Source organism: Rhipicephalus sanguineus, chromosome 3 (genome assembly GCF_013339695.2).
Source record: "Rhipicephalus sanguineus isolate Rsan-2018 chromosome 3, BIME_Rsan_1.4, whole genome shotgun sequence".
Taxonomy (NCBI): Eukaryota; Metazoa; Arthropoda; class Arachnida; order Ixodida; family Ixodidae; genus Rhipicephalus; species Rhipicephalus sanguineus.
This window is the reverse complement of record NC_051178.1, coordinates 2107813-2122736: the sequence shown is the minus strand read 5'-3', so window position 1 is coordinate 2122736 and position 14924 is coordinate 2107813. Positions and strand designations below refer to the sequence as shown.

The following is a 14924-nucleotide window of genomic DNA, read 5'->3' as shown; positions in this document are numbered from 1 at the left end:
TACATGCACACGTCCCTGCGTCATGCTAGTAAAAACGCATTACGCAGGTTACCCCACCAGTCCTCTTTTCCTGCAAGTGTCCACTTTCGCGCTCCGAAGAAGTGTTTATCAATAAGGTCTGCGCAAATTCCGCATACACGCCCTATTCCTTAGCTAAATGGCGACAACCGGACATTGGGACAGTGACATGCAATAAGTGCGGGCTGCGCTGCCGCGCAGACCTTCACCACTTACTGCGGCAATGTTCCGCATTTGATAAAGGGCGAATTGCTATACAGGCTTTGCAGTACACAAATTATCGGGAAGCGCTGCTTACGGACCCGGACACGCAGTTAGTATTCGCGCAATATAGAAGTCAAAGCGAGCTGATCAGAGTGGTTTAGGGGGTTAGACAGACCATAGTACTGACCACTCACCGCCTCATTAAAAGTGATTGTGACTTGAGTAAGTGCAAACCCTACGACACTGTGAAATATTAGTATAGTTCGAAAGTCCCGCTTATCCCCACAGAGGCCATGCGCCTCCCTCTTTTAACACGAAAGTGTTTTATGCCGGGGTCCACCAAGACTTCCGTGACGTATTTCCGTCACGGAAATGACGTCGAAATAATTTACACAATTAGATGGCAAAGAAAAAAGCTCCGTCAACGTGCATCGAACCCACGACCGCTCGGTCGGCAACAACAAATGCCGGGCACGCTATCCACTGCGCCACAGTCACAGACTCTAGAGGCTTTACAAACGCGCCTTTTATATCTACCACTCTCCCGGTCGGCGGGGTGGTGTTGCCCTCTGGGATCGGTAAAGTAAAGTAATTCGTCATTACTGTGGCTTCCGCGATTAACAGTTGCAACGCCTTACACGTCCGTCCCATTCGACGCGTTTTCAATAGACGTTCAATTTTGTCAATGCCCTAACACACCGCGAGGTGGCGATCTTAGCCCAAGCGTCGTAAAAGCGTCGGCCTCGCTCATAGCATCACGCTAATCCAAACCAAAAATAGCTCTGCGACGCGCGCCTGCCTCACCTGGATGTTATACCGCGTTCCCCGCTCACGCGCTCGCCCCGAGAAAAATCGCGGTCGGGGGGCGGCACGACGCGCTCTGCGTTTCCCTCTAGTCCGGCCGTGGAGTTCAATCACATTTTAACATGCCGCGGGATGTCGACCAAGTTCTGCGTCCAATATGCGACGCTCTTCTGGCTGTCACACCTCTGATTACGCTTTCATCGTTAACTACTACAGCTACCACAAGGTTTTGTGTCATCATTTAACATGGACGTTAATCGTCGGGATGGAGATGTACCAGCAATCATCAAAGTGGGTGCACCCACGTTAAAGGGTGCTATAGCCGCCAGACATCAATATACATTGTGCAAATTCTCTTATATCAATGTACAGTAAACATTCAGTTACTTCTGTAAGAGCACGGTTCACTTTCGTGTTATTCCCATTCCTATGACGGAGGGATCAAGCATTTTTTTTCAATAAAAGACTTCCCATCCATCCATCCTCACTCTCCGTCAGTGACATGCCTCTGGAGCAAAAGAAAGACCCATGGGTTTGCCTCTCTTGTGGATTTGTTACGTAGGCCTCCATCGCACCCAACCCCTAGAGAACTGCGGCGGCAAGTTCATCGCTTCTGTCTTCGAGATGGTTTGCTTTATCATCGAAACTGCCTTTCTGAAGGGCGCAAATAGCGTTTGCTTATTCCCCAATATCTTGGTTCAGACATATGCGCCTCCTTTCACACCGATCCACAGTGTGCGCATGCAGGAGTATTGAAGACTTACACACGCCTGCGCCACCGCTACTATTGGCATGGAATGTACCGCTTTGTCTGCCGCTACATCCGCTCCTGTCTCGCTTGCCAACGGTGCAAGGATACCCCTACTCGTTCTCCCGCTTCTCTGCGGCTTTACATTGTCCTTCCAGACCTTTTGACCGTGTCGGCATTGATCAGTATGGATCATTTCCTATAACCTGCTGGAAACCGCTATATAATCGTTGCTATTGATTACCCGACGCGCTACGCAGAAACTTCACGACTGCCATCTGCATCAGCGAGTGAAATCGGTTCTTTGATTTTACACCGCCTCGTGCTACGACATCGGACACCACTTGAGCTGCTCAGTGACCGAGGAGGCGTATTTCTGTCCGGAGCCGTCTAATCGCATCTAAAGGAATGCCGCATCATTCACAGGACCACACCTGCATATCATCCTGAAACTAACGGCCTGACAGAACGCTTTAACCGAACATTGGGCGATATGCTTCCAATGTACGTCAATTCTGATCACTCCAACTGGGACCGCGTTCTCACCTTCGTGACGTACGCGCATAATACTGCGACTCAGACCACCATGGGATTCTCCCCATACTTCCTACTTTACGGACGTGAGCCCTCCTTCACGCTAGACACCATTCTTCCGTACCATCCCGACGTGTATCAGTCGACAACCATTTCCCAGGCAGCTAAACACGCGGAAGAATGTCGCCAGCTTGCCCGATTCCTCAAGACGTCCGACCAGCAACACCAGAAAAAACATCGCGACGGCTCGAAGGCCCCAGCATTTTATATTCCTGGCTCGCTTGTGCGGCTCTGGGTCCCTTCCGCCAGCCCTGGTCAGTCATCAAAACTTCTCTCGAAGTACCACGGCCCTTACGGCGTCGTCCAGCAATCATCACCCGTAAATTACATCATTGAGCCGCTTGAGCCGTCTTCTGACCAACGATGCCGCGGACACGACTCTGCATATGGACCGGCTCAAGCCTTACTACAATCCTACTATAGTCTCCTGGCCCTAAGTCGCCAGGATGGCTTTTTCCGGAGGGGAGATGAATGTAATGAAGAAGATCAGCGCTGATCCGAAAGTGCAGAGGGTACCACTCTCCGGCAGAAAGAAGACGACGTTCGGGTTGGTGCATCGGAACACTTCATTCTTTATTTACAAAAAATTAACCGCCGGTTTCATGGCCGATCGCGCGTAGTGGGTAAGAGCCAACAACAGGGAACAAGCAAGCAAGCAAGCAACACTCGCGTCTGCTCAGCTGTTGCTCCTTGGCCTGTCGTGATGGTTCCTATTGCTTTTAACAGAAGTGCTACGCCGAAACGCCCTGCTTTAGTAATAAGAAGCACAGATAGAAGTTTGGTGAATGTTGTGACGGTGTTGTGTACAACATTTCTATTTGCGCGGATAATAATAATAATATTAATATGTGGGGTTTAACGTCCCAAAACCACGATATGATTATGAGAGACGCCGCAGTGGAGAGCTCCGGAAATTTAGACCACTTGGTGTTCTTTACCATGCACCTAAATAGAACACTGGCCTCAAACAATTTCGCCTCCACCGAAATTGCAGCCGCCGCGGCCGGGATTCCATCCCGCGACTTTCGGCTCAGCAGTCGAGCACCATGAGCACTAGACCACCGCGGCGGGGCATTTCTGCGGACGTCGCCGCGTTGGTCAAACAGGCTCCGGTGCGCTAATGAAGGCATGACTGACCATTCGAACAAGGTTCTAAAATAGGCTACAGATAGTTAAGTGCATATTCATTGTAATAATTGAGGTTGCCAGCCATCTTTTAAATGCTCAACTTTCCATTGGAAATGTTATGAACGCGCTCGTCTCACTTCCGAAGCTTGTCATTCCGCAATAGCGGCCAAGCATATCTTAGCCTTCCCTCTGTTTCCCTCTTTCTAACTTAGAGCGTTCCTGTGCCAACTTTTTTGCTTCTGCGCAGGCTCAGTCCTTATTTGTTGTTTCTTCTGTTGTTTCATTAAGATAATGGTGGGTTATATATATTGTTACATGCACCGGAGTAGCTTCGGGGGCTTTATTGGGCACTGACGCAAAAAAGACCACGGGAATAGTTGGAGCTACGTCATCGTCCTCTTTCTCTTCTCGCGTTTCCCTTGTTTTGCACTGGAAATGATACTTCGCAAAAATATGTTGACTGAACACATTTCGTAGTTAGCCAGTGCCGCGGCATGCGTCCTTCCTTCGCCCTGTCTTTTTAGCACTGTTTTTCTACTCTTAAGGCATGAGGCCAAGTGTCGGGAAAAAGATTTTATTAAAAGATATGCAATAATGATTATCAGTCTACATTATATGAGTTATGAGTGTTCGCGTACGGTTACATACCAAGAATATAGGTTCTCAGAAAATGAGCAAATCAGATATGAAGCAGGTGTAGGGCACACGCAAGGTGATCAGGAGCGCTAAAATACTCAATATTTGTAGTTAGTTAGGTCTTTCACCTTACTCCTGTGTGCCTTTTCTTGAGCGCTAATTCGCCATTTTTTCATAGTTTGCTTTACATCGCCAAAGCCGTGACGGGATGCTTTCACGATGCGGTGCCGATCAATTGTGAAGCAAGCTTTAGCAGTGTGCAGGCCGGGCTCGATGCCAACTGGCTTCTAAATATCAAATGTGTTTCTGAGGCTATTGCCTAAATGACGCACAGCGTCATACAAAGTAAACTTGATGATTCAGAGGCTCACATACTTGCCGTTCAGTGTAAACAACTCATGCATGATGTTGTGCGTCCACCTTGTGTGTATTTATGGCTTCTATGAATAAAAATGATCTGTTGACAATGTTATTAGGACATTATTTATAGCACGTTAAAAGTTGACATTGTTAAATAACCAACAAAATGCTACATGTCAAGCTGACATTATGATGCTCATAAAACTGCCACTTTCAGTTGCCGTTTCGTAGATGATAGATGGTCTAACATTTTTGCTCGTATCTTTTGAAAGGAGCTGCGTAGACAGAAACCTTATGCAGCAACATGAGAGGCGATAAAGTGCACATTTAACATTACCAAAGCTAAAGGATGACATCCTGAAAAAAATTCGCTTTTTCCACTTGGCCTCATACCTTACTAGTCGCTTGGTCATTCCAACAAGGCCGAAAATTACCATTGGTCAAGTCACACATCTGCGTGTACCAGACTGTTTCCTGCATAAAAGTTCTGTTGAATGTTTGTGCTTGTTACTGCCTTTGTGCAGTGCCCGTTTTCGGAAGTGGCGCGCAAATAAGCTTTATAATAAATTCTTGCGGGTATGGCGGGTACAACGTGGCAGCAGTAAGCACAGGACCGGTTTGATTGACGGAACATGGGAGAGGCCTTTGCCCTGCAGTTGGCGTAGTCAGGCTGTTGATCGTTATTCAGTGCTTACCAAGTATTTCGCTTCAAAACGCTGCCAACATTCAATATGCACAGATGACGTCGGTGGAGCGTGTGCTCGAATACAGCTGCGTGGAACCAGAGGCTCAGCTGGAGTCTTCGCCTGGCAAGAAACCGCCAGCCACATGGCCGGAACATGGTGCGATAACGTTTGACGGCGTCTCCCTGTCTTACACGAAGGGCGAGCCTCCCGTACTTAAAGAATTGCACTGCCACATCAAGGCCAGAGAGAAGGTATGAAAACACGGTGGCAAATATTGCCTAATAGAACATATTTACTAGCGAAAAAGACGTAGACGAGAAGGAACACATTCATCTCGTCCACGACTTTTTGCTAGTAAACACGTTCCACTATTCACGTTACCAACTAGCCCAACTTTCCGCCTTAAATGTATCAATTATTGCGGCCCAGACGCCGTGCGCTTTATTATTCTGTCCAGATCAAGCTGGAACAAACATACTACTGCTCTATAAATAGGCTTGGTCCGTTTGAAGCATTAGGTAGCGGTGCAAGGAACAGGACAGGCTGATAGGTCACTCAGATTTCAGAGCGCAGCTGTAAGTGGCAGAGCTCGTTTAGCGCTTTGCAGAACTACTCTGAACGTGGATGCCAGCGAAGCTGTGTCTATGGTGGGCCTGCGATAGTGAATATTAGTATAGTGAGTTGAAACCTCGCCGTCGACGTCAGGAAACGTTCCGGTGGTGTGCAGTCGTGCCGGCGTGCACTGGTATGCGTTGCGCTTCAATGACCCGCACCTCGTCGGTGGAAGTCGCCGGGCGGCGCTTTTGCGTCGCACTGACGCTTTTGCCAACGTCGGCGCTCCACGCTGGCGAGCTGCTTTTCTTCTGTAAGGGTGTCGCAGCTGTGCAACATGGTGAAACTCGAAGCAACAGCCGTGGCGGCGGCTTTACGTTCTGCGGCAGCGGCTTCGCGATTTTTTGCGCCCAGGCGCGCTTCTGTGCGCGTTGGCGCGTCTTCAATTACTGCTCTTCTTCGTCCGAGCGAACGACACGCGTCGGTCTCATATCGAGTACGAAAGGAAACTTCTGACAACAACGCTAGCGCGATCTCTACGTGAAGAGACAAATGAGCACAAAGATAAGTGGGTAGTGCCGCCGCCAAGTTTACCGATACTTGCGAAAAAGACAGCGGCGGTGGCGGGGGGCAAAAATCTTACCCTTCGTTTTGTCCGCAGATGCGATCCCCGCGAAGCTCGCCATATAAAAAGAGCTTCGCTATGAGCCCTTAGCGGTACCTATGTACTTCTGGTGCACACCATGGAAGTGCGGAAAAATGTATTTCATCAGAAAAGCACACGAGGAAGAACGAAATAAGAAAAGAATTTCTTGGCGTGCCCTGATGTGCAACTGGACCACCACGCTCAGAAAACGGCCGTCTTAATGGCGGGGTTACACACCCACGCTTGCACAACTAAACGTTTGCGAACCATATAAATGCGCTGTACCCGCTGTGAAATGCATATGTAGATGTAAAAAGAGAAGACTTCCTGTGAAGGCTTTGCTGACTTTCATGGCGGTGGAATGAAAGTCCTGTGCGGGAGAAGATGTAAAGCCAGCACGTAGATTTGTATACATAAAAAATCAGGCTTTCCGCCTTTCACTGTGTTCCTTGCAGTCTTCTTACTCATAAGTTGGGCTAAAGCAACGCACATGTCAGCCTTTCTTTCACTGCAAAATGCTTCGTAATGCTCGCGTCAATGTTTGTCGTCATGACGAGTCAGTTCTTTAGCGCATGCAGGATACTGAGTCATAATGGCGCACACACGAAGTTTACGAAGTCCTTTGAATTACGCGCGTGTAAAGTCGACGCGCTACACCGCAGTTACAGTAGGTCGCATATTGTTGACATGATAAGTTTCAATAACTTGACCTGCTATGACTGCTACGATAATTCTGCATAATAATCCTCTGGGCCTGCAGATTGGTGTCGTTGGCCGCACGGGAGCTGGTAAGAGCTCCATCATCGCAGCACTATTCCGCATGACAGAGCCTGACGGAGCCATCCTGATTGACGGCGTTGACATCAGATTCATTGGCCTACATGACCTTCGCAGCAAGATTTCTATCATTCCGCAGGTAATGAGTTTTACGAGCGATGTCAATGTATAAATTACCTCTGCGTGCTAATTCAATGCGAAGACTGCGTGCCCGCTCGAAAGTTTCGTCTTTTAAAGAATGATGTAAATATAGGGGCTGATACAAAAGGTTGCATTTTGACACTAAAGGATTGCTTTTTCACTCTAGTATAAAATATCAACTCGTTTGAATATGAACAGAAATAAAATGACTGTGACCAATCATAGAATTTCAATGTCGTTCGTTAGAGGTCCGTATGTACTAAAAATCACAATGGTCAAATACTTTATTCAACTTACATCATACCTTGGGTACCGATGTTGTTTCTATATTTAAATATAGGTAAGGAAGAATGTGAATGTGAACCATGGGACATTACTAGTTTCTAGGTGGCAGGGCGTTTGTTGAAGACCAGGTTCACTTTCAGAAGCGCTGAAGTAAATCCGGCTGGAAGCAACGATGGGTGAGCGTCGAAATAAGAGAGAAATGTTCGCAGAATAGGGCGAAAGCTATCAGGGAAGTGGCTAGCAAAGTATAGATTGTAGTCTTTATAAAGAAGGAAACAAATCAAGGACGATTGACTTAATGGGGCCTTGCGACGCGTTTTGATCACGGTGAGAAGACGCTGCCGATCGGTAGCGGAAGCTCCTATGAACATGTGAGCCAAATACTATAGCACTGCACGCTGCACAACGAGAGAAAGCACTATGCAAGTTATGTTCCTCTTTCTTATCATGCGTTGGCCTCAATTCTTAGTATTAACGTTTAGTTCCTATTTTACATCAGCTTTTCAGAGCCTTTTGAGTGCTCGAAAACGGCCAGTCGCATAGACCACTCAGAAAACGTGGCTACAGCACGCTGGCAACTTATGCTGGAAACGCATACCGACTTTTTCACCCGCAAAAAAAAAAACGCGACGTGTGTGGATCACCGGGGTTGTTGCCGACCATGTCGCCTACTGTGGGAATGACACATTAATCAATTTTTGTCTTGAAGTTGCGTAGTACCGCCGATAGATATCCGGTGCAGTCATCGGACCAACAGACGTGCACTCTTGTGCGTTTAAGTGCTGGAACGCGCCTCGCAAGCACGTCGAGAAGTGTCCCCACCAGCACCTCCTGGTCCCCTCCTAAAAAGTATATGTGTCAGCTGTCTGAGCTGTTTGCGAGAAGTAGGTCGGTGAAGGCTCAAAGGAATAAAAAACATGGCTGATCCCTCGGTCATAGGAATCGGTATAACGCGAAAGTGAAATGTGTCTTCACAGACGTAGTTGAGCGTTTGTTGTGCATTGTTTCGGCAGAAGTGAGAAGGAATGAATGCTAGAGCAACGAATTTTAATGTCACGCGAAGAAATGCAAGCAGCTCGAAAATCGCAACGCGCTGCTCGAGCAGAAAGGACGCACGGAAAGAAAATTCACGAGATGAGCGCGGACTAACAACTCTCACAGCGCTACAGATAAATCGCGCTGTTAAAACGCAAAGGAGGACGCAAGAAACGAAAGCAGAAGTATACACAGGATGCGCGCGAACTAACCGTCACAGTTGTAGCTCATTTGTGTGTGAGCAGCGCGCTCCTTTCGCAAAAGTGGCCGCTGAAGTGAGCGAAGTGACCTTCGTGCTCTCTGTAACTTCAACGCAATCTTGCGGTGCGAGCACAAGACGTACAAACCTCCATCACGAGATAAGCCCGCGCGTACGAGCGACCACGCCCCATGGACGCGCGTTCGCATCGCAACGCGCGGGGTGACAACCTTGAAAGCGCGCCCTTCGCGCCTTCGCGCCATCTCGCTAGTGCTAACGAGAACACGCTGAAGTGCCACCGATCCCTAGTACCACCAACTGTAAATGGTGTACATAAATAGCTCGCCCTCCCAGTATGCTGAAGAACGTACCGTCTCTGGCCGAGTCGGTTCGCGCCAGGTGCTGCGGAGCGAGGGGTCGTAGCTTCGACTACCGGCGACGGAACTTTTTCTTGTAGTTCTTTTTTTTCTGTGCCATGTGTTAGTGTATATTTCACAATGTCATATCCGTGACAGAAATACGTCAATGAAGCCGTGGTGGACCCCGGCATAGAACACTTTCGTGGTAAAATGGAGGGTGTCGGTTGCTCGGGAGCTTGCTATTCAAGGATGGCGAAAACTGCTCGCACTCCCCAGGACGAAGCCGCGTGACGTGGGTAACAGACAGAAAGCAGCCAGATGAATGGGGGCCTCAGGTTTGCTATTTTAACGACTTTCACGGAGTGGAGCTGGCTGGATTTTTTAGGGGCGGAGCTCCTTATGCCGTGGGTCTGTCCATCCTCCGTTTGTCGCGTTGTAGTAGCCACCTCTAGCTTGTGAGAAGCGCGTGTTCTGGTATGCAGTAGAAGAAGACGACGTTGACGAGTGACACTCTTGGCACGCTTTCTCTTTAGCTCGTAGTCGCCAGATGAAAGATAAGCCTGCGGAACGGAGGGCACGGAAGGCGGCGGCAGCGCGCGCTCATAGACAGAATCCTGAGGTGAGAGCCCGCGAGGCCGAAGCTGCACGTCGACGCCGCGAAGCAGATTCCGCCGTTCGAGCCCGCGAAGCCGAAGCTGCTCAAAAAGCTGCACGACTGCGGCGAGAAGACCCCGCCGTTCTAGCCCGCGAGGCCGAAGCTGCTCGACAAGCTGCAGGGCTGCGGCGAGAAGACCCCGCCGTTCGAGCCGGCGAGGCTTAAGCTGTTCGACAAGCTGCACGGCTGCGGCGCGAAGACCCCGCCGTTCGAGCCCGCGAGGCCGAAGCTGCACGGCTGCGGCGCGAACCGCATCTTCAAAATGTGAAGGACCCTGAAGCGGCGAGAAAGCGCGCGTACCGGCAGGCAGAGCCCGAGACTGTGCGAGCACGTGAAGTGGCTCCAAAACGCATCAGGCGGGCTCTGCCCGAAGGCGCCGACGCGCGCTTCCAGCGGGACTCCCTCGATAACAGTTTCGGCCGTAGTTGCGGCGTGTGCAACGGATTGTGGTTCCCAAACAATCTAGTCACAATATCTTCCATCAAGAAGGACCACGCTCGCGCCAATGCCAGCGCCATGCTGCAGCACGAGTTTGCTTCACCCCACTCATCATCATTCACCACGAGGATTTGCTGTGATTTTAACACGAAAGTGTTTTATGCCGGGGTCCACCAAGTACATCCGTCACGGATATGACGTTGATAAAATGGTCGCCAACGGGTGAGAAAGAAAAAAACCAAGAAAAAGATACCCCGCTGGGAATCGAACCCACGACGTGGTGGCCGCGAGGGCAAGCGCCCGTCGCCCTACCGACTAAGCTAAGTCGGGAGATGATACGCACGGCGCGAACGCGCCTTATATCTTTCACACATTCTCTTTCGCGGCGGGCGGAGCGGGGCGGTGCCGCCGTCTGTGAGAGATGAAAAGAAGTAATGCTTCACGATTGACACTTACTAGCGCTTACTCCGAGATTGCATGCGATATCAGAGGTCATGGTTAAAGCGTCTCGATACCAGAGAGGTAGACTGGCCGCGCTGGCGTCGCCGAGGCACCCTAGACGCAGTTACGTTCTTTGCACTTGGCTTCGTGTTAGCGTGCGTCGGCTCATCGGAGTAGTGCAGCTTCCACGTACACCAACGGGATTTATCCGCCGCCGCCGGCTGCTTCAATTGCGAGAGCACCGACTAACAAAACTGCTGCAATATGCGTTGCAGAAAGGACGCGATTTCGACGGGCGAATGTCGTGCCTTGGTGGAGCGAGATCAGCGCCTGCGAGACAGAGGCCAGCGGGACGCACGCGTTTGCGGCTCAGGCTACGAACCTCTACCTCCCGTGTTGCTGAAGTGCAGTGTGTGTTATGTATGCATGAGCACAGGCGTCGGCTACCCGTTACTAGAAAGCGCACACTGTGCCGTTTCTCTCCTTAACTGACGACGCTTTGAAGAAGTGCATACCGGGTACCAGCGTTGATTAGGAGCTTGATGATATCCTTACGCGGGATTCACGATTCGCTCTGTCCAAATATATGTTCACACCGTCAGCTACCACAACGGTTTAATAATGATCATGGGCGTTAGTCGTCGCGATAGAGACATGCTGTCAACATGGGTGCATCCACGTCAAACGGTGCTATAGCTGCCAAACACGAATAGACATTGTACAAGCTCTCATATATCACTACACAATAAGCACTACTTCTGTGAAGACACGTTTCACTTTCGTGTTATACCGATTCCTATGACGGACGGATCAGCCATGTTTTTTTTGGTGGGGACGCCTTACGGGATTCCGTGGTGATCACGGCCACATTGTCAACATGTATATCCTTAGAATTATAACGTACGTACAGCACTCACCGACTGAAATGAGATAATTTGCGGCTAAGTAATGAACATATTTTCATTTCCACGGTCCTTAGTTCAGGTCATAACGGCGTAATTTGGACCCTAACGCGTAGATCAGACCCAACAATATCTTTAGAAATCAGATTCGCCGCGACATGACATGGTTATCGCGAGCAATTGCTCACACCAGCCGTTATACTAAAACATTCGATGTCGCGTTTGAATCTGTGTATATTGTATATACATACATACATGTATATATGTATGTATGTATGTATGTATGTATGTATGTATGTATGTATGTATGTATGTATGTATGCATGTGTAGTCACCGTCCGCTGCGGCTCCCACTTTACCCTCAACGAGGCAATTGATCATCACCATCACTACGACGTACGTGCGTTGTGTTAGCGATTTGAGACGTTATTGTGTCCACTTCTCAGCGGATCGTTCCTTCCGCAATCGCGTGCATTGTACCTCGACTCCGATCGCTCTCCTTTTGTAGGAAGACAACGACCCCAACATTTAAGCTCGTTTCTCACTCATATATATATATATATATATATATATATATATATATATATATATATATATATATATATATATATATATATATATATATATATATATATATATATATATATAACTAAATGAAGGGAGGGCACGACAGGTCCGGGTATTTTCTATATTGAATGAACTTGCAGGTAGCACGTTTTGAAAAGGAAAAAATGCCTTTACTAACGTTTCGGCCGTGGCACGGCCTTCGTCAGAGTAAGTAGGTCTGTTACAATGCAGCCGCTTTTATGGGCTCACGTGTTGAACTATCGGTACAGCATCAAGGACAATCGAAAAAAATAATGATAAACAACTGGTAATCTGTCAAAAAGATTGTGTTAACATGACTGACATGCGATGGGTACATGAACATACAAGTTTCAAATTTTCCTTGTGCATCAACACGTGGGACACAGTGTGGTCAGCAGGACATGTAAAAAGAGCTCTGAAGTAAAGAAACCACGAATGACTAATACATACATACATTAAAACATTTTACTAATCTAAGAAGCCGTTTTGTTAGGGTGCGAGACAGTTGAGCTTTCCTACGTTTTCATTGATGCCTGAACGAATGGTGTTAAACTTGTGGATTAAGAAGGATTCCCTCACTTCCCTATCGTGATTTGTCTTGAAACCGGACTGAATAATGGTGGCCCTAATTTTGTCGAAACCGTGGCCAGGCGTACTGACGTGCTTCGACAGTGGTAGATTGGGGAGGCTTACGGCGTGTGCACGACGATTATTAAAGCGAATTCTGAAGCTTGTCTCTGTTTGACCTATGTTTTGAGCTTTACATGTTGAACACTCGAGAAGATAGACGACGTTGGTACTGTCACATGTGTAGTCACCATTTATTTTTAATGAAAAGCTGGATGAGCTGCTTGAAACCGTTTTAGATGTGGTCATGTGCGCGCACACTTTGCAACGTGGTTTGTTGCAGGGATGACAGCCTTCATGAGGTAAACACGTGGTTTTAGATGAGGTTAGTAGATCACGAAGGTTCCGCGATCGTCGGTAAACCACGCGTGGTTGTTCTGTAAAGATTCCTTTGAGCCGCTCACTCTGTATTAAAATGTTGAAATGTTTCTTTAAAATATGGTTGACATTTGGAGCTGAGGCCGCATGCGTCAAAATTAGGTTAGTCCGCGAACTATGTTTGGATCTTTTGTTAGTACTCAGCAGATCTGAACGATCGAGCTCTTCTGCGCGTCTGATGGCGTCTGTAATTATGCTGGACGGATAGCTCTGTTTTTTTAGCACGCTCCGAAGTTGTTCGCAGTTGCGGGAAAATTCGCTGCTATCAGAGCATATTCTTTTATATCGGACTGCTTGGCTGTAGGGAATACTAGTTTTATTGTGCTTCACGTGACTACTACTAAAGTGAAGATATTGCTGCCTATCCGTGGGTTTCCTGTAAAGATTAGTTATCAGCTTCCCATTACGTAGAGTGACCATGACATCACGGAAGCTTATGTTCACAGGTGAATACGAGTACGAAAAAGAAATCGTCGGATGAGCATTGTTAAAATCTGCTATGAAAGAAAGAAGTTGCGATTCACTGTGGTGCCAGATTAGGAAAATGTCGTCGATGTACCTCTTATAGTAATATGGCTTATATCCATGGTTTGCAAGAAATTGGTTTTCAAGGAGCCCCATAAATATATTTGCATAGTTTGGTCCGATTCTTGTGCCCATAGCTGTCCACATAATGTGTCCCATCAAATTCGAAATTATTAAGTTCTAGAATGAGCTTGAGCAACGTAGCTAATGTAGATGCGGAAACTGGTTTGTCGGCGTCGCAATCGTTGTACGCGCAGATAACTGCCTCGATGCCGTCCGTGTGAGCGATATTAGTATATAGTGACGTGACATCTAACGTAACGAGAAACGAATTTTGAGGAACCTGTAGGTCAAGAATATCGGTTAGAAAGTGATTCGTATCTTTATGTAAGAACAAAATCTGGACGGAATGGTGTTGATGAGGCTATCTATATAACGGGAAAGGTTCTCAGTCACTGTTCCAATTCCAGAAATTATTGGTCTACCGGGATTACCTTTCTTATGAATTTTAGGAAGAAGGTAAAACCTGCCAGCTACTGGGCTTCGCTGATATAAGTGCTCCTGTCCATCACAACAATGGCGCCTCCTTTATCGGCAGGTTTAATAATTATGTCATTTCGACTAGCGAGGGATTCAATTGCTTTTTGCTCCCTGTCAGTGAGGTTGCGGTGCAATGGTGTACGTTCTTTATATGCCTGCATGACATCGAAGCTGATAACTAATCTTTACAGGAAACCCACGGATAGGCAGCAATATCTTCACTTTAGTAGTAGTCACGTGAAGCACAATAAAACTAGTATTCCCTACAGCCAAGCAGTCCGATATAAAAGAATATGCTCTGATAGCAGCGAATTTTCCCGCAACTGCGAACAACTTCGGAGCGTGCTCAAAAACAGAGCTATCCGTCCAGCATAATCACAGACGCCATCAGACGCGCAGAAGAGCTCGATCGTTCAGATCTGCTGAGTACTAACAAAAGATCCAAACATAGTTCGCGGACTAACCTAATTTTGACGCATGCGGCCTCAGCTCCAAATGTCAACCATATTTTAAAGAAACATTTCAACATTTTAATACAGAGTGAGCGGCTCAAAGGAATCTTTACAGAACAACCACGCGTGGTTTACCGACGATCGCGGAACCTTCGTGATCTACTAACCTCATCTAAAACCACGTGTTTACCTCATGAAGGCTGTCA

The 14924-nt window shown here is 47.8% G+C and overlaps 1 protein-coding gene across 2 annotated transcripts in view; it reads left to right on the top strand.

Annotated features, from left to right (window-relative positions):
• LOC119386408 (ATP-binding cassette subfamily C member 4) overlaps positions 1-14924 on the top strand; it is a 1176877-nt gene that overhangs the window by 1019948 nt on the left and 142005 nt on the right. For both annotated transcript variants that reach the window (XM_037653719.2, XM_049414333.1), the window contains 2 exons: positions 5232-5429; positions 7137-7292. In XM_037653719.2, coding sequence (XP_037509647.1) covers positions 5232-5429; positions 7137-7292 — 354 coding nt within the window. The remainder of the gene's footprint in view (positions 1-5231; positions 5430-7136; positions 7293-14924) is intronic.